Source organism: Oncorhynchus mykiss, chromosome 8 (genome assembly GCF_013265735.2).
Source record: "Oncorhynchus mykiss isolate Arlee chromosome 8, USDA_OmykA_1.1, whole genome shotgun sequence".
Lineage (NCBI taxonomy): Eukaryota > Metazoa > Chordata > Actinopteri > Salmoniformes > Salmonidae > Oncorhynchus > Oncorhynchus mykiss.
The window spans coordinates 54051831-54071501 of record NC_048572.1 but is presented as its reverse complement, the minus strand read 5'-3'; the positions used below and the strand labels follow the sequence as shown (position 1 = coordinate 54071501).

Below are 19671 nucleotides of genomic sequence, written 5' to 3'. Positions count from 1 at the left end.
GGATTTCAATGGCAGAAAAACCCGTGATCTGAGGTGCATTCAACAAGTGAAATAGTTTGCGAACGTTTGCAATCATTAGCTAATGCATTCCATTTGTTTTCTGTTCGTTGACAACGTTAGCTAACAGTATGAGAAGGTAGTGTGTGGCGAACATGTCTGTTTCAAGTCTAAACTGCCGCTACAAATAATAATTTTGACGTATGGTTTCTATTACATGGTAGTAAGAATAGCAAAGTAATTGGCAGTTTGAATATTGCTGTTAAAAAGCCACAGTAATCCACACAAAAAGTAGCCGTTTGTGGCTTCACCGTAAGATTTGTTGTTCATTTAAATTGTTCAACAGAAATTGTTACTTAGTAACATGTTCGCCGCAAGCGGGAGCCTTGTTGAACTCACCCGTCAGCAGTTCTATCCAAGTGCCAATGCTGTTTAGCAAACTATAGGCTTTTACATTTGTTGGATGACATGGAAATAGAGCTCTTTGGTGACGTACACCAGTTGTCGAAAGAATGATGAAAGAACCCCATACCTACTGTAAAATACAGAATCTTTGATTTTTTTTATGTGGCTATTTTGCTTCCTTGGGCCTTTAAGGTCAACGGCATCATGAACATTACTCAGTACCAACATTTTAGCCAAAAACCTGGTTTCCTCTGCCAGGAGGCTGAAACTTAGCCGCATGTGGATCTTCTAGCAAGACAATAATCCCAAGCACACATCAAAATCAACAAAGAAATGGTTAATTGACCACAAAATCAACATCTCTCTCTGGACTTTAACCACATTGAAAACCTGTGGTTTGAATTGAAGAGGGCAGTCCATAAGCACAGAAAAAGAATATCAAGAATCTAGAAAGATTCTGTTTGAAGGAATGGTCTAAGATCGAAAAAGGCTCTGTGCTCTTATCCTCTTGAGGTGGAGGCTGCCGGAGTATTGAAAACAGGGGTGCCAATAATTATCACCCCTATCTTTTTGAGAAAAATGTTATTTTTAAACAAAATATTTTTTCCGGAGCATAGAATATAGCTCAGTATTTGTATAATTTTTTGCTCATCTTTATCAAGGGTGCAAATAATTGCAGTCATGACTGTACCTTCATTCCTAACTTCAGCAAAGGTCATTAAAAGTAGAGGTTTTCTGCATTTATTTGGATTTGATTTTGCTTGGCACTCACCTGTTGTTATTGGCTATTCCTTTGAAATATTTAATGAGATCATGTTCTTTATGTGGAGTAAATGCAACTGGAAGACTCTGACCTCTCCTCATCTCTCTACCCATGTCTGTTTTAGCCACAGGAGAGTCTCCACCCAGATTGTCCAAGGGGTTGTCTTCTAGCTCTCTGTCAGCTGACATCAGCTTCGATGCGGACTCTCAGTTTCCCCTAGACGAGCTGAAGATCGACCCGCTGACCCTGGACGGGCTGCACATGCTCAATGACCCTGACATGGTCCTCACTGACCCTGCCACTGAAGACGCCTTTCGGATTGACCGGCTGTAGAGCTGCTGCCAAAGTCACCGACTATGTCGGTGAAACCCGGCCTGAGGTGTTGAGGGCTTGTGTCTAAGGGGAGAGGGCTACTTTTGGGGTGTGGGAGCCCAAGGCGAGGCCCCAGCTGTGAAGTGTGTTCATCCCACCTCGCTTCACCAGCAGCCCCTTTCTAAGAGCTATGGGATAGTGAGGTAGTAGGGAAATTAGTTTGTCAAGAAATGGTCGACACAGTTTGCTTTCTCTCTTCAGAATGGGAAAGATCGATGGCAACATTGTCATGTCTGGTGGATATTGAGCTTATGGTCCTGCTGTGACTAGTTTGTGCTTACCATTCTTCATCCCTTAACTTTTTTACATTTATTTTTTACACATGCATCCTGCTGGCCTTTCTGTTGGATGCTTTGGTTTTTGTAAAGAAGGAAAACAGTAGGGGCTACAGCTACAACACTACATTGGTCTCGCCTCCCATTTGAAGACATTAACTGATTCAAATCATGTCTGCAGGGGAAACGGTTTATCTTTCTCTCACCTGCCATACTAGATTAGCATGTCTTAGCTCATATAATCACTCATCTGCTTTTCAGAACCGCCCTCTCATGGTAAATCTTGCCAGTCACATTTCCGCCAATGCCCTTAACCTCGCTGTCTAACTCACACTAGTTGTATTTATTGGTGCTCTGATTTTTGCCCCGAAGTTGACCAGTATTTTACTTTAGGTTCCCTTCCGAACTTGTCATTTTCATTTCAATCCATCAATTTTGTACAACATGTTTTAGTGCTGGTCAACATCTAAGCGGTTTACTTAGTTGAACAACTAGGAGTTATAACCCTCCCCTTTAGCTTATGATTTTCCAGGGCAGCTGAAGTAAAACCTAAATTCCAGTTTAACAAACCTTGAAAAATCGCTCAGAATCATGTTTGTAGATATAAAAAAAAAAGGGATGTCAGCCTAGCGTCACTTTGGCAATTTATCCATGAAATTACATTTCAGCTGTAATATGCCACCAATGGTAGCTGGTTTTCAGATGCAAACAAGATAAAAAATTATATCTGAACGAATCACTGTGAGTGATAAGATTCTGCCTTATAAGAGTACATGATATGGAAGACTATCATCTCAACTCTCCTTTAAAAAAATGCAGGTTGTTGTGCAACTTGTTTAGACTCTTAAGTAGTGAAGTGTAAACTTTTATCAAGCATCACCGTTTCTTTTCCGATGGCCTGAATCAAATTGGCACTAGTGTGAGAAGAGGACCAAGTTGAGCACAACTAGGGGAGGTTTATCACAACTTATGTTGTTATCCACTGCTTTTCACTTGTTACCATTTTGCTTTTCATATTTGAGGTGGTACTGTATTTCACTTGTCAGCCAAATAGAAATGGACAGAAAGAGCCAAGGTATCACATTTCTGATGCCCTTGTAGTTGCTACTTGTGCATTAGATGTTTTATTTCATATAATTGCTTGATCACTCAGTATGGGTACATCTCTGTTGGGTGTAGTCAAAAAGGAACTCCTATCACACAACGCCTGTCATAGACTGCAGCGACCGCCAATAAGGGGGAACCCCTCTCCTTTATAAGGCGCTGTCGCTCCTTCCTGCCTCACTTTTCATTCTTCCTTACGATGTCGTAATACTGCTAATATACTCTCCTCAGCATTGATTTGGACTACAGTTTCCTGCTGAACTGTTGATAGGTGAACCCGTGTGGTTCGCTGTTGAGTGTAGGAATCTAGCTTTTTGTTGAGTGTTTAGCTTTTTACCCAAAAGTAAAATTTCCTCTGTCTCTGGCTAGCTAGCGTCACACAGCTAGTTCTACCCTACCAGCGCACCTAGCTACCACTTCCTGCTGCTTATTCCCAATGATGTGGAGGAAGGAAGAAACTTGGCTTGGTCCTGCTTCAGGTGAATTTAACCCAGCTAGCTCACAAAGAATGCACCTTCTCTTTAGCTAGCAGTGTGCTAGCACCAGCTAGGTTACTAACCCTTGGGGTGAAAACCAGCTTCCTATGCCAGGACTAGCTAGCTACCCAGCATAGCGTCGGTGAGCACACGACTAGAGCTCTCTCCTGGCGTAGGTAGCATTCCTTCCTCCTGCCTAACTTTCCAGCGGCCTTGCTGACCAGGTTGACCGGTCTTGCCTATAGGTACTGCGGTCTTGGGAGATTCTCTAGCCTATAGAGCAAAGCTCAGCGTGCCACCCTAGGCTTGTAGCTCACTCCAACAGTGAGCTACACTCCAACACTGGCTCTCTTTCCAGCGTGCTTGCAATAGCTAGGCAACTAACCCACAAGGTGAACTCTAGCTAGCTACCGACAGGACTTCTAGCTACACAGCTAAGCATCAGCAGCACACACACAGCCCAGGGTTTTCCTGTCGAACGCTAGCTAGCTAAAGCCAGGACTAGCTCCATAGCTAACGTCAGCCAGTACACGCTCAGAGCTAGCTCCCTCTGCAAGCTCTTGCTACCTACACTGGGTAGCATTATTTCCCCTCGCTGGATACGCTGGCCGGTCTTGCCTCTCGGCACTGCAGTCGTGGGATATTTTCAGCCTGTAGAGAGTCAACCTCTCAAGCTAACAAAGTGCTAACTACAGCTAGGCATTTAGCCCACTGGGCTACTACTAGCTAGCTGAACTGTAAGTACTCCATGGTCAGGCAGGCTTTGAGTAACATGTATAACCCGGCTGACAAAACAATTTCTTCCGGAGTTATGGCTACTGTATTTCCTTGTACTGGGCAAACTAAGCCAAGCACTCAAATTCTTGGAATTACTAGCTAGTTATTGCTAAAACTGACCGTTTACACCGCACAGTACTATGGTCAAAGGAGGCTTTCCAGACCGAAGAGTAACACAGGTCTTCTCGGCTAGCATGGTGCTAGCTACAGCCAGAAGAGTAAGCCACTGGGTGAACACTGGCTAGCTAATACCAATTATGAGAACCTCATGGCTTAACGTCGTCTAGCAGACGATTAACCCGGGTAACATGCCCAGGCAGCTCTCGACCACCCTGATTACTGCAAGTATTGTATGGCATGAACCGAGAACTGTTCAATGCTAGCTTAAGCTATTCTACCAGCCATCCCGACAAACACCAACTAGTTAGCTAACTACCGCCTGGATATTACTAGCCTAACCCTCATACGTACTTAGTCTAGCACCCAGTTTCTTTGTTTTTACTGTTTGAACTGGTCCCAATTGTATGATCCGGTCCACGAGACGGCAAAGACAGGCTAGCTGATGTTAGTTGTAACCGGGCACAAGTGCCCTCCAAGCTAAGCTCTCCCCTTGGTTCAGGTTCAAGCCGAGGCTGGGCGGGTAGAATTCAGTCACCAACAAGCACTGTCCCCACCCGATGCTTACAGCACCTCACCTCCAGAAATATATTGCTCTTTGTCCCACTTGCCACACAGCCTGTTTTTTTTTCTATAAATCAAAATCAAATCAAAGTTGGTCGCGCACACACTCTTTTGCAATGTTATCGCAGGTGAAACGAAATGCTTATGTTTCTAGCTCCAACAATGCAGAAATATCTAGCAATACAATAACAATGCACACATAATCCAAAAGTTAAAAGAAATTAACACAACAGAATGAGCATTATCAGAACGAGCAATTTCAAAGTTCAGAATATAAATAATCATTCACAGGAAGATGGGAATGGACATGGGGATGAATGTGGGAAAGGTAGTGGTTGAGAGACAGAGGTAATGAATACACTTTACACAATACTATAGCTATAATACTGATAGCACAAGTAGAGCAACAAGACTATTAAAGGGAAGGATGAAAATGTATATGCTACCTGCACATATGACAATACAGTTATACACAAAGACGGCATACAACAATAGTAACAACTAACTATTAAGAACAATATATAAATGTCACACAACTCACTTTGGGCACGCACAAAATCCCACAAGTCCAGAGATATGAGTGAGTCCAGTTGTTGATGGGCAGAGACAGACTGTTTCTCTCTGCCACTTGAGGGAGACTGCAAGTATTGTGTGACCTGCAGAGTCAAGAGGATAGGCATATATCCGGCCCCTTAGTAACCTCCCTGGCAACCTATCAGAGCAAAGGTCACACAGGTTAGAGAGGCAGGTTTATGGTACCCCTAGACTCTCAGGCTCCGGTCGTGGGGGAAGGGGAGTGGAGTGTGCAGCTTAGGGTTGTGTGGTGCTGATAAGTCACCGGCAGGGAATTTGTAACAAATACAGTAGATACATATACAGTGGTAAAATAGTGTTCAATAACTCTATGTACATAGAGCAGCAGTCTCTAAGGTGCCGGGTAGAGTAGCGGGTGGTAGCCGGCTAGTGATGACTGTTTTAACAGTCAGATGGCTTGTCCCAGCTTTGATGCTGGGACTGTTGCTGAGGTCCTTGATGATGGTGGCTGAGGTCCTTGATGATCTTGGTCTTCCTGTGACAGTGTGCTGTAGATGTCCTGGAGGGCAGGCAGTGTGCCCCTGGTGAAGCGTTGGGATGACCGTACCACCCTCTGGAGAGTCCTTCGACTGCGGATGGTGTAGTTGTACCATGGGGTGATACAGCCCAACAGAATGCTCTCAATGGTGCATCTGTTGAAGTTTGTGAGGGTGTCAGGGGCCAAGCCAAATTTATTCCGCCTCCTGAGGTTGGAGAGGGGGGATGTTTAGAAGGGGACAACGGATAAGCCATAAGGAACTCAGGTCCCTGGCTACGCAGCTGACTGTCCATACACAGGCGAAGCCCCAGAACCAGAGCAAGCCTGGAGGTTAACAATCCTTCGATGCAGTCACAGCAACATTCCACCCTCCTAAAGCCCCCTGGTGGCCAGGATGGCCAGTGACTCTATTTTGTTCAAACCCATGGAGACACACTAGAAGCTCCCTGCCCTACCCTCTCTCCAGTTCAGTGTAGACTTATGTCCCCACCCTGTGGTATGAGAGAAATGCTACTATGTTTGTTCTACCCATCTACTACACAGGGACTTATCTTTGGCCTCGTTAACAGTGAGATCCGCCCCATTCATAGCTCTCCCCCCTGGCTCTGTTGTTCCAGCCAGGGCCAGAAGACTATGTGTTCGCTCTCCCTCCATACTGCTTAGGTCAGAAAGGAGCAGGACGGCAGTACACCAGTTGCCATCAAGCGCCATCCCCGTGCACTATACCTCTTTTATAACCTTTTTCTCTTACATCCAGGCCCCTCGCCAACAGCACAGAGCTAATTTATTATAATGAAAGAGTTGACACCTCGTTTGCGCTGCTAGAGGTCATCCTTGACTCAGGCGAACGAGGGTCTCGGCACCTATAGCATGCACCCCTACTGGCTGGGAAAGATTGTTGCACATGCACAGTCTCCCTCGGGTGATGTACAGGGTTGCTTAGGAACGGCAGGCATCAGCCCCGATGTCTTCGCTTTTCGGTGGCTTTCGGGAATTCGTCTCTATTGCCACATCCTTTTATTAGAGCCAGGGAACATAGTGTATTTGCTTCTTGGTTCTTGAAAAAGGAGGAGGGGAGCAGGTGCTGTCGGACTAGGCCACGGACAGCTATCCTTTAAGCCTGCAGTGCTATTCTGCCTCTTCCTTGTACTTTGCATTTGGGCTACTACCTGCTTTGTTCTCCTTCATAGGAAAACAAGCAATAAGGTGGGTGCACCAGAGGGGCTGCTCAGATTAAGGATGTGACAAATTGGAGGGGGAAAAAAATCATACAATAAGAAAAATGCATACATTCCATGTGTATTCACAATGCAGCTGCGCAATGGTTTGGGTCTCAAGGTGCGTCCCTTTCAGATGGTTAAGCATTGCACCTCTACTAACATTGCTGTACCTCAATACATTGCTGTACCTCAATTCCGCCTCCCAAAGTTTGCATTTCCTTCTCATTTATCTTAAGGTATTGCCATACAGGACTTGGTTGCTGTCGCTTGTCTTTCTCTGACATTTTTCCAACTGTTGATGGCGACGATGATGTAGTGGTGGAGAGTCGACTCTAGAATGGTTGATTCTATGACTCCTTGAGTGTCAACTCCCATTTCTGAGTGTCGAGATTCGATTCAGTAATTTCTGGAATGGAGGAGACTGATTAGTTGCTGTACTTCCGAGAACACAAACACTTGCATCTTTCATAAAGGGCTAGCGAGCGATGGAGAGAGAGGGGACGGGTTATAGTAGGCAGGTACAAATTCCTTGGGCTGGTCACTAAAGTTCTCCATCCACTTAGTTAACTGTCCTTCAACGTCATTTCTATCCTATCCTACTAAAGAGGGATTTGACTGCATTGACGACTCGCAACTACTAGGGCACGTTCGTCATTTTTATCTGGCAGACTGGTTCCCAGACTGTTAGAGACAGCAGGCACGCTTCACCATTGCTGCTAGCTAAAGCCATAGCACCGTTGTGCATCATGCACATCCCACACCACTGACCCGGGCTGGCCTCCATGTCCTGCTGTTTGTTACATTGGTGCTAGATATGGGATGGTGACCAAGGCACCATTGGAACACAACATGCGTGTGTTAGTGGCAAATCTGCTCTGTTCCTCTGTATTGCACTCTTAAAACCGAGACTGATTCAGACGTCTAGCCTCCACACTGTTGGTAGGCCTGGCTGTCACCAGATGGTATGCTGGAGCAATATGACGAGGGAAGCCTCCCTCTAGCAGTGCGCGCTAAGGAGGGATTGTGATACACGCACCAACATCTCCAGCCCTGTTTTGGGCCCTGCCGTTATCACTTCCAGTACAGCAGGCGGACTTCGCCTACGACCAGTGACCAAGCAGATAGTCCCACCCTGGAACATCTAGGGTGCTTGAGAGTAATTTTCACAGCCGCTGGAAAGCGTGGAAATTAGTTTCTCTCATTTAATACCGCTTTACTTGGCCATTTGTATCCACAAAGCGGGTGAGTGAGCTGTACGCACTGTCAGTTTCACCACTAGTGCTTGTTCCTTGCCCTGGGGTTATCCACGGTTATTTCAACATAAATCATTTTTTTGTACTTAAAGATTAGTAGGGCTTCTATCACCTCTCTTTAGAGCCGTTGGCTTTTCACCCACCACTTATTTCTCCATGGAGGAATATTGTTTTCACTGCTTGTGCTCCACATATTTTGTGCTTCTACGTGGACAGGATGAGAGCCCTGAAAGGACTTCCCTAATGTAAGGAGACCCATTTCTCGACCAGGTATTTGTCCTTTGGATAAGTGGAGATTATTATAAGGCATATAATAGCAATTGCCTCTGGAGGGCAATCAGAGCTCATTCCACCAGAGGTGTGGCTGCGTCACGGGCATGGTTTAAGAAGGTATCTCTGGGATATTAGTCCTCCATAAATTTTACCGATCTCACCGGCACGTGTGCTTCGAGTCAGCACATCTGAGAGTTTATTCTGTCTAGACTACCTGGAGAGTGTACGAGCCCTACAGGAGTTGGCTAAATCCCATACTGAGTGATCGAACGATTATTTGAAATAGAATGTGATGTTACTTAACCCTGGTTTTATGATAATGACTGAGGTCACTTAGCTCGTTGCCATTCACACAATCTGTGTATGGAAAAACGTATACTTGTACAAGTAACGCAGGAGGGGTCGTCAGCGCCTTATAAAGGAGTGGAGTCTATTGGCTGTCACCCCTGTCTGTCTACGACAGATGTTGTGTGATAGGAGTTCCTTATTGACTACGACCAATGGAGACATACCCATACATATGGAGTGACCTCACTCATCTTATCCTAGAACCGTGATTACGCTAAGTAACCTTACATTTCGCTCCCTGGTAATTGATGTTTTGTTTAAATTAGTTGTCTTTTTTAAAATTGGATTTTGCTTATGGTATCTATGCAGAACAAATTAATTGATTGAAGACAGAGTTATTAGCAATCTAATAGGCATAAGCAAGTACCTAAACTAAGTACCTACCATGCTTATTTGTACGGTACCATTTTTATAGCTTTTTCAGCAAAGAAAATAAGCATTTTGACATGTTTCATTCGCTACTTTTTGTTGAACATTTTAGTTTGGATCTTCCACTTCACAGATGAGAATGCAAATTATATATTCTGCACGTTGGCTTTGGCAGAAATGGTAAAAAAGTATGACAAAAGAGAAACTTGAGGATTACGCTGCATATCTAAGAACATTAACCCCTATATGTGACTCCCATGGATGTGTCTGAGGTTGATTATTTTTACTGCTGAAAGTTGATGATTTCATGATTCAACTGCCTCTATTAGAACAGCATTTCTGCCACCAGAATGTATTTCATCACATCGCCATAGAGTACTATCATAATCTCAACATCTTCATATGAACCTCAGCATCGACCACATTGTTTTTGATGACACCCTTACATCATACTCTAGGTGTTTCACTTCAAAATCCAAGGGACGTGGCATGCGATTTGGAGTTTGGTTCAGTACTGTTAATGTCTCTCTCATATTTAATATTTGTGTGTGTACTTGTCAATCGTTTCCCACTCATTGTCATTGGAAAAGTCCATCAGTTTTCCCACCAGCTTTTCTGGATGTATAGTGTCAGAATTTCAGTGATGTTGTAGATGTCGGCTATACAGTTTACCTGTTAGTAGTCAATGTCAAGTGAGCTTTTCTTGTGAGTAATTCCCTTGGATGTAGCCATGACATTATCCAGAATTGTTTTTTTTTGCACTTTACTTACAACTTTAGAACATTGAACCCTGGTATTTGTTTCACCCCCCTCTGAGCGACTGTTATGTGCACTGGACTTGTTTTCCCCTGTATTCGGTCAAACTTGCCTTGTTAAAAAAAAAAAAAAAAAGTATTTTTGAAAAGCATATGTGTATTGTCTATATAAAAGAGGTGATTTTTATAAACTTTGTATTTTTGGATAGAAATGAGATTTCTCACTGCACAACAGATACAGCTGGACATGTTTTCAAGCTACATAGCTTTGAGTATAATTCATGCAGGGAGAAGTAACCATGAAATAGGGAAGCCATTGGATGTACCACCATTGATGCATCAAGGGGTGCTGTGGTAAATTACACTTTAATATTACAATTTGTCATGGACAGGAGTAAGAACAGTCATCTTGTTCTGCAAAGAGTATACAAACAACCCCCATTATTATCATAGAATATATACTATTTAACTATGTAATTTGCTAGCCACAGAACCAGGTGTGTAAATTCAACTGAAAGAAATACCACTAGTGGTGCGATTATGTCAAAATAGGGTCACCTGTGGAGAAATGAGGGAATCCTTTCAAAGCCTGGTTTTGGTTTTATTTTCTTTTTGCAGGACGTAACATATCATTGTGCACAATTTTCAGTGACCCGTTTTGGCTTGTGAGCACTACTTTCTAAACTACTGGCTGAAATTATACTCAACTTTTATAACGCATCTTTAATGTGCAGCTCATACAGTAGCAGGAAGCATAATGCATTGTGAGTGCACACAAATGATTGTGCCTTTGTGCTATGTTGGAGTTTGTTATTTGAAAGTTAACTAAATGCTTGTCTCATATGTTGGTGAATCCTCTTGTTCCATCATATTTCACTATGTTTACAGTTAATACATGCAGCATCACCATTTACCATAGATAGATACAAGGGAGTTCCTTAAAGGATCTGTTGGTTCAGTGTCAGCTGGTCAAGCATGCAAAACATTATCGGTTATAGATCTGAAAATGAGAACTGTTTTGAATTCAATGTCGTCTTCTGATGTTTAGCACTTGGTTTTTACTTTTGTTTTGTTCCGTTTTGTGACACTTTACTTTTACATACTCATCATTATTTGATTTCTTCCGCTCGCTCTAGTACTTAAACAACTTAAGCTATTAAGACGAAACCAATTTCCAAATGTGAAGACTGCCCCAACTTATATTGCTTTTGAAAATATTTGTGATATTATTTATACCTGAATTAAATACATTTGCACACATTTGCATAAAATAAACTGCCAACAGTAACTCTTAAACCATTAAAGCTAGAGGTACTAAATCAACTTTCACATGTTCACGTGATTTATGGTTTAAGAGTTAATGTTGGTGATTTATTTTATGCAAATGTGTATAAATTCCAATTCTTTAGAACTTAGTTCAACTATAACTATATACAATTGCATCAAATAAAATAGCATGCACACCACATTTTCTTCAGGAAATGTACTTTTCTAGTTTAGCTTGGTTTTATTTTTTGGGTTTTTTTTAATGCAAAATATTAATTGTAGACTAAGGAAGAAAAGTGGAATAGACCTTTGTTTAAATGTGGTTTAATGTTATGTTTTCCTTGTTTGGTAAATTGTCTTTGTTTTTGATTCGAACAGTGGCAAGGCCTCACACACAAACTGGATTGTCAATCCAAAAGCAACAGATTTTTGTTATCAGCCTTTTATGAAAATGTAGATGCAATTTGTTGGTACGTGCTTATACATTTGATCTTATATGTGCTTTTGAGCTAGAGATGGTGCCCACTGAAGTGTATTCTTTTTGTCGAGTGCGTAGACTGGCTGTTTATATTGCTTTTCGGTATAAATGTTTTTGTGATATGTCAAAAGTGAAAATTGTTGTTATATGCACTGAGAGTCATGTGCTGCACTATGTCATTGTGGCTCTGTTCTGTCTTTCTGACTTAGAAGTATCGGTTAATCTAAAGTTTTTCAGACTGATCCAAACTCCAAATTGCTCCCTGTGTTTTTACAATCAGTTGTTGTCTTTTCTTTAAAACAATGTTTTCATGTAGTAAATCTGACTGATTTGATACGTCTATTATTACTGCCACCATTTTTGCACTAATATTCAGCTATTCTAATGGTTTACACTCAAACGTTTACAGAAGCAACCGTTTACAAAGAATGGAGCAAGTTTTGATGTTTTGTGTGTGTGTAGGTTCATGTAATTGATATAAATAAGGAGGAATTTGGGGAATATAAACTGGACCCTTGCCACCCACACAAGATACTGTAAACCCATTAGCTTCCCCTTTGACACCAGACAGGTATTACATAGCCAAACATGGCCATCTCAAAGTTAACTGCCCGGCAATTGACAGCTTCCCTTAAGTCATGGCTGTGACAATGGAGCTGTCCAATTCTGAAACTGACAGAGATCCAGGCTAAATAGTTGCAAAGGATAGGGAAAATAACTGTATTTACCAGTTTTTACAAGATATATATAAAGTTGTATATACTTCCAATAATATAAATATTTAGAAATGTGATTTGTATGTTCCCTTTTACAGAGAGTGAGTGTGTAAGTGCTATGTGCTAAGTTGTTTTGAGTGAATGGAAAAGTCAGCCGTTGCTTTCTCACAGGCTATGAACCAGCGTTTCCCAAACTCCGTCCCCGGCACCCCAAAGGGAGCACGTTTTTTTTTTTTTTGTTTTTTTTTTTGCCCTAGCACTACACAGCTGATTAAAATCAACTAATCATCCAGCTTTAATTATTTGAATCAGCTGTCTAGTGCTACGGCAACAAAAAAAACGAAACGCTGCTGTAAGCCGTTAAATGTGCGAGTTGCTATTTTACCTTCATTCCCTTGTGTTGTCAGATGAGTTATCATACTATTGTTGTTTTTTTACATGCACGGGTGAACCATTAAGGAAACCGAAGTTCATAAATCATCCCTTTAACTCTTTTTTAATGTTCAAGTAATGCACTTGTTTAGAGCACTTTGTTTATCTGTCATTTACTAAAATGTGTTTCTGTCAAAGGTTTAGAGTTAAATACTCCACTTTCCCACTATCTCCAAGTTTTAGTTTTGTTAGATTTGAGAATTACATCCTTTTATAACAGGGCACTTGTCTATGAATTGTTTACATTTAGAAAAGGAGAATATTTATGAGGAAACCACAATCTGCTTTATCTTAACAGTTTGTTTCTTGCTGCATAACCTACCGCATAAAGATTGACATGTGACTGACTTTTCCTGCTTGATACCTTGAGGTAACTCTCAGTGTTTATCCTACATTCATTTAACGGTGGCGGGCCGCTGCTGCTAAATCATTGACGCCAAGGCAACATTTTTTGCTTTTCGGGATGGTTATGTTTTCAGTGTAAACTTAAATGACCAAAACCAGATATAAAGTATATAGAAAAGGTCATGAGGCTATATATTTTTAAATGTGATCATCTTTGAAAACTAACACCAAAATAAAAACTAGACAGTCAGGGATAATCTAAAATTCCAAAAATGTCATGGCATGGGGCCCGCATTCATTTTGTTATACTATCTGAGTGACTCAAACATTAGAACATGGCATAAGTCATGGTAAAATGTGTAGAATTGCAGGAAATTAGCTTTAAAGCGGACATTTTATCTCTGCGGCCAAGTAGAGGGCCTTAAGAAAACATACCCACCCACCTTCCCCGATAATGTTGCCACCGCTGCTGAAAATAATCCTAGTGGAAGCACTTAGAAACTCTTTCTCCATGGTAATGAGGTAATGAGGTAATAACCCCTAATGACTCAAAAAGGCTTGATGTGATAACTGAATTGCCTAGTTAAATAAAAGTTAAAAATGTATTTATATATATATATATATATATATATATATATATATATATATATATATATAATTTAACCATGTGACTAAAACCTGCTCACCCAAAGCATCTCCCGTAAGCTCTGACGAAGGCCGTGAGGCTGATACCTAAAGCTTATTAAAGATCAGTGATACTATCAAGAGCAGTGTGTGGTTTCCTTTCTCCTTCATCTCCAGTAGGATAAAATGCAGATCTCAATATCAGAATATAAATGTTTAATTGGTTAGAGGCAATACATGTTGAAAGGGTAAACGAATCAGACAGACCGTAATTGTTTGATCATTCAATAGTTCCCACAAAAAGACATGTGCATTTAATGGGGGATGACCCACTCTAGTGGTCCTTTCTTCATACAACGGCAGCTAAATTGTAATATAATGTATTTTCCTTTAGAGTACGATTTACTTGAACGTTGCACATGCATTTGACTGCAATGTCTGGATACTACACCTTCTGTACTCACAGCAACAGGACACAGTTATGCTCATCAAATATGCAAATCCTAGCATTCAGCAGCAGTTTGGCAATCCTGTACTTTTGTTGAGCTGGCCCTTTTAAAATGAATGGATCAACTCTTGTTCTCTAAATTGTGCTTTTATATAAAAGGGAGAAAGCAGGCCCAAAAAAATCCAAGTTGGCTATATTATGTGCTAAATAACGGATGTTAAGCTTCTACTCAAATCGTACCTAATGTATTTTTCTTGTGTGAAGGCTTCTGTCTTAGTATCTTTGCATTACTATTTGTAAATGAAATGACATTAAATAAAAATCAAAGCATATCAATGTGACTGACCCATTGAATGTTGTTTCATTGTTGTACAATGTCTCCATCTGCTGGACATGAGCTATAGAAGCTGTGAAACGTTCACACACAGTAAGATATATTGAAATTGTTACTGAAACAGTCACATTCAGGTCTTATATCAGGTCATATATGGTATCAACTTTTTGTAGAAAAACTGCATTTAGTCATTTGTCTCATTTCTGCAGTGTTGGGAGTTTCCCAGGTGTCACTGGAAATAACCTTATTCTCCTGGTATTTTTGTTTTTTTTATTTAATTAGGCAAGTCCGTTAAGAACAAACTCTTATTTACAATGACGGCCTACCCCAGCCAAACCCTAACGATGCTGGGCCAATTGTGTGCCACTCTATTGGACTCCCAATCTGTTGTGATACAGCCTGGAATCGAACCAGGGTCTGTAGGCTATTGTAAGCCAATTTGATTGAAAACATTGTTGGTGCCTGTGGTGTGTGTGTGTAGCCAGAGAGGAAGAGGCGGAGCGAGAGGATTTACGCTGCCCAAAGTCTGTCCGTGTGAGATAAGCCCTCTTTTTGTATGGAGGTCTATGAGAGCGAGTTGAATTACGTGAAGCATATTTGATAGAATATACATTTAGTTACAAATGTTGTGTCGACTTTGAGAGAAACGACTTTGTTGTGCCTGTTGTTCATGCACGCATCTGCCCTCTCATTGGCTAGAATGGTCCCGCCTGATCTTTCCATTGTTAGAGCGGTCACTCGACTATCTTCTCAATATAATAGATAATCTTTGGTCTAGTTAAGGTACTGGCCGTCTCAAAACCGCAATGCATCATGGATAAATTGTGACTGACTGCTCTACAAACTGCTGACTGCTCTAGTTATTTATGATACAAGGTTCTTTGTAGATCAGTCAGTCGGCTGCAATGTTGAACAAGCCCATTGTGAAGCTTGTGCTTTGCGCCTGGCCTACCACAAGAGTCGCTAATGCGCGATGGGACCAGAACATCCCTGCCGGCCGAACCCTCCCCGCTGAGCCCATTGTGCACCGCCCCATGGGTCTCCCGGTCGCGGCCGGATTATACAGAGCCTGGACTCGCCTTAGACCACTGCGCCACCCTGGAGGCCCCACCAGTGCACTACTTTTGTGAAGAAAATCTATTTTCACAATTTTTGTATTTGTTATTATTTTTTTATGATTTTTAAGGGGGTGCTGCACCCCTATTTCCTGTGGCTATTCACTCCTAAACAACGTAATTTTAAAAAAAACTTGTAAAGTCTACACATTAGTCCACTCTAACATATTCTAGTTTTTTTTTAAAACAGAACTGTATTGAGATTTAATGTTTAATTGATGAGAACATTTGCAGAATGTCTACCAAAATGCCTCTTTCTCCAGCTTCCCCCACTGCCGGACACCGGGTTTCCTCATCACCATATTTGGTGGTGACAAAATCCAACTCCAGCCTCAGCCTCCTTTATAGAGCTCCAACCTGAAGATCACTGACGTCAATACTTTACCTTGTATTTTTCTGAATTCCCAGTTGTCTTGAACGCACCATGAAGGCAGGGGGGAAACGAGGTTGACTCATTCGGTCAGTGGTCTTCAGGTCATAAAGTCGGAGCTCTAGAAAGAGTTAGATGACCGTTGAAATCAAATTTTCCCAATCGGAGCTCATTTTATGTCAAGGGTACATTTTGCCTGTATAGAGAAAATATTTCAAGAGTCTGAATAAGAATAAAATTGGTTATAGCCAAAGAAAAATAACAAACATTCGTACCTATGCTGTCAATGTTGTAAGATTGATGGAATCCTCTCCAAGTCAGCAAGTTCCCTGCATAGACCTAACCAAATATCTTTTGAGAGTGCATGTTAATTTTTACAGCATTTTGTTACTTTATTTAACTAAGTCAGTTAAGAACAAATTCTTATTTACAGTGACGGCCTACCGAAAGGCCTCCTGCGTGGGATGGGATTAAAAATAAATGTAAAAAAAAAAAAAAATAGGACAAAACACACATCAGGACAAGAGACACTACATAAAGAAAGACCTAAGACGACAACATATGTCAGCAGCACATGACAACACAGCATGGTAGCAGCACAAAACAGGGTACAAACGTTGTTGGGCACAGACAACAGCAAGAAGGTAGAGACAACAATACATCACGCAAAGCAGCCACAACTGTCAGTAAGAGTGTCCATGATTGAGTCTTTGAATGAAGAGATTGACTCTTACTCGGTTTTTCGGATGACTGCCTTGCCTGGTTCACCAATTACTTTGCAGACAGAGTTCAGTGTGTCAAATCGGAGGGCATGCTGTCCGGTCCTCTGGCAGTCTCTATGGGGGTGCCACAGGGTTCAATTCTCGGGCCGACTCTTTTCTCTGTATATATCAATGATGTTGCTCTTGCTGCGGGCGATTCCCTGATCCACCTCTACGCAGACGACACCATTCTATATACCTTCAGCCCGTCATTGGACACTGTGCTATCTAACCTCCAAACGAGCTTCAATGCCATACAACACTCCTTCCGCGGCCTCCAACTGCTCTTAAACGCTAGTAAAACCAAATGCATGCTTTTCAACCGATCGCTGCCTGCACCCGCATGCCCAACTAGCATCACCACCCTGGATGGTTGCGACCTTGAATATGTGGACATCTATAAGTACCTAGGTGTCTGGCTAGACTGCAAACTCTCCTTCCAGACTCATATCAAACATCTCCAATCGAAAATCAAATCAAGAGTCGGCTTTCTATTCCGCAACAAAGCCTCCTTCACTCACGCCGCCAAGCTTACCCTAGTAAAACTGACTATCCTACCGATCCTCGACTTCGGCGATGTCATCTACAAAATGGCTTCCAACACTCTACTCAGCAAACTGGATGCAGTCTATCACAGTGCCATCCGTTTTGTCACTAAAGCACCTTATACCACCCACCACTGCGACCTGTATGCTCTAGTCGGCTGGCCCTCGCTACATATTCGTCGCCAGACCCACTGGCTCCAGGTCATCTACAAGTCCTTGCTAGGTAAAGCTCCGCCTTATCTCAGTTCACGATGGCAACACCCATCCGTAGCACTCGCTCCAGCAGGTGCATCTCACTGATCATCCCTAAAGCCAACACCTCATTTGGCCGCCTTTCGTTTCAGTACTCTGCTGCCTGTGACTGGAACAAACTGCAAAAATCGCTGAAGTTGGAGACTTTTATCTCCCTCACCAACTTCAAACATCAGCTATCTGAGCAGCTAACCGATCGCTGCAGCTGTACATAGTCTATTGGTAAATAGCCCACCCATTTTCACCTACCTCATTCCCATACTGTTTTTTATTTATTTACTTTTCTGCTCTTTTGCACACCAATATCTCTACCTGTACATGACCATCTGATCATTTATCACTCCAGTGTTAATCTGCAAAATTGTAATTATTCGCCTACCTACCTTCGCCTAAAAGGGGAGTCAAAAGGCATGAGGCCTTTTGCACACATTGTATATAGACTCCCCTTTTTTTTCTACTGTGTTATTGACTTGTTAATTGTTTACTCCATGTGTAACTCTGTGTTGTCTGTTCACACTGCTATGCTTTATCTTGGCCAGGTCGCAGTTGCAAATGAGAACTTGTTCTCAACTAGCCTACCTGGTTAAATAAAGGTGAAACAAAAAAATAAAAAAATAAATAAAACAGAGATTGAGACTGAACTGAAAAGACGAGTGACACAGTGATGTGTATGTGTAGCGGGTTTCTTATGTACCACAGGAGAACCAAGAAATGAAGAGCGACACCACGGCTGTCTTTTAGGATTTTATGTTGATCTGCAATAGTATTGTGAAAAGACAGGACAGGAACACATCAGTCTCCAATGCACCATCTGACAAGTTGTTCTACACAGGAGCATGAAGAAAGGTGAAACACATATCCTGTCTCACATCCCCAATACAATGCTAGGTGCTTTCAGTGTTGACAGTACCAAAATACAACAACTCATGTACAAAAACACCGCAACAAACAAGTTACAACGTGAAATCGCCTCTATTCCATTCAGACCGTAGAGGACCAAACTACATCTCCCATAATGCAACGCCAGCACTGGTCGGCAGCTCAGCTAACCGTCTACATCACAGAAAGGCATGCTAGCTAGCAACAGCAGCACATTTAGCACTCTGTAAACTATATTAATAACAATAAAACTCTGAAAGTTACATGTTTCAATAGTATCACACTCCATTATAACAATATCTACAGCATTAACCTTGGGATGTTTAATTTATTTCACGTTATGGACTTATACAAAGGAGTAATCTGCAACACATACCTTTCTCTCTGTGTTTTCTTGACTGAGGAGAACGGGAGCTACGGGTAGTACCAGGGTGTTAGTAGGTGACACAAGCACCCAGATGAAATAAAAAATATTTAATGAAACAAAAACCGAAGATGTTAACATCATTCAGCTACTAGCTGCCTACATAACATCAACAGGCAGCACCAGTAGCGCAACAATTCAAAATAGACACCAAAAGTGAAGTTCCTGGCAATCATAGCGATCTGACTCCCCCCCTTCTGTCTGAACTTTGAATATTCCTGTTCTCGGGTTTTGGCCAATGACCCTCAACCTGGTTGTTCTGTTCTGCGTTGTGTACAATTCTAATAATTTGAAGTTTGATGGAATAACCCTTTTAACTCTACTACATATGCTTTGGGGGCCTTTAACAGAATGTGACTGGCAGAACGGGTGCTATGTGGAGGATGAGGGCTGCAATAGATATCTCAGATAGGGGGAAGTGAGGGGGTAAGTAAGAGGGTTTTATAAATAAGCAACAACCAGTGGGTCTTGTGACAAGTATACAGAGATGACCAGTTTACAGAGGAGTATAGAGTGCAGTGATGTGTCCTATAAGGAGCATT

The 19671-nt window shown here is 41.9% G+C and overlaps 1 protein-coding gene across 1 annotated transcript in view; it reads left to right on the top strand.

Moving 5' to 3' along the window:
- The window catches only part of LOC110530125 (CREB-regulated transcription coactivator 1), a 47289-nt gene extending 33909 nt beyond the window's left edge, over nt 1-13380 (top strand). The window contains exon 13 of the mRNA XM_021612959.2: nt 1290-13380. Within this exon, the coding sequence (XP_021468634.2) occupies nt 1290-1498 (209 nt within the window). The 3' untranslated portion in view covers nt 1499-13380. The remainder of the gene's footprint in view (nt 1-1289) is intronic.
- The last annotated feature ends 6291 nt before the right edge of the window (nt 13381-19671 follow it).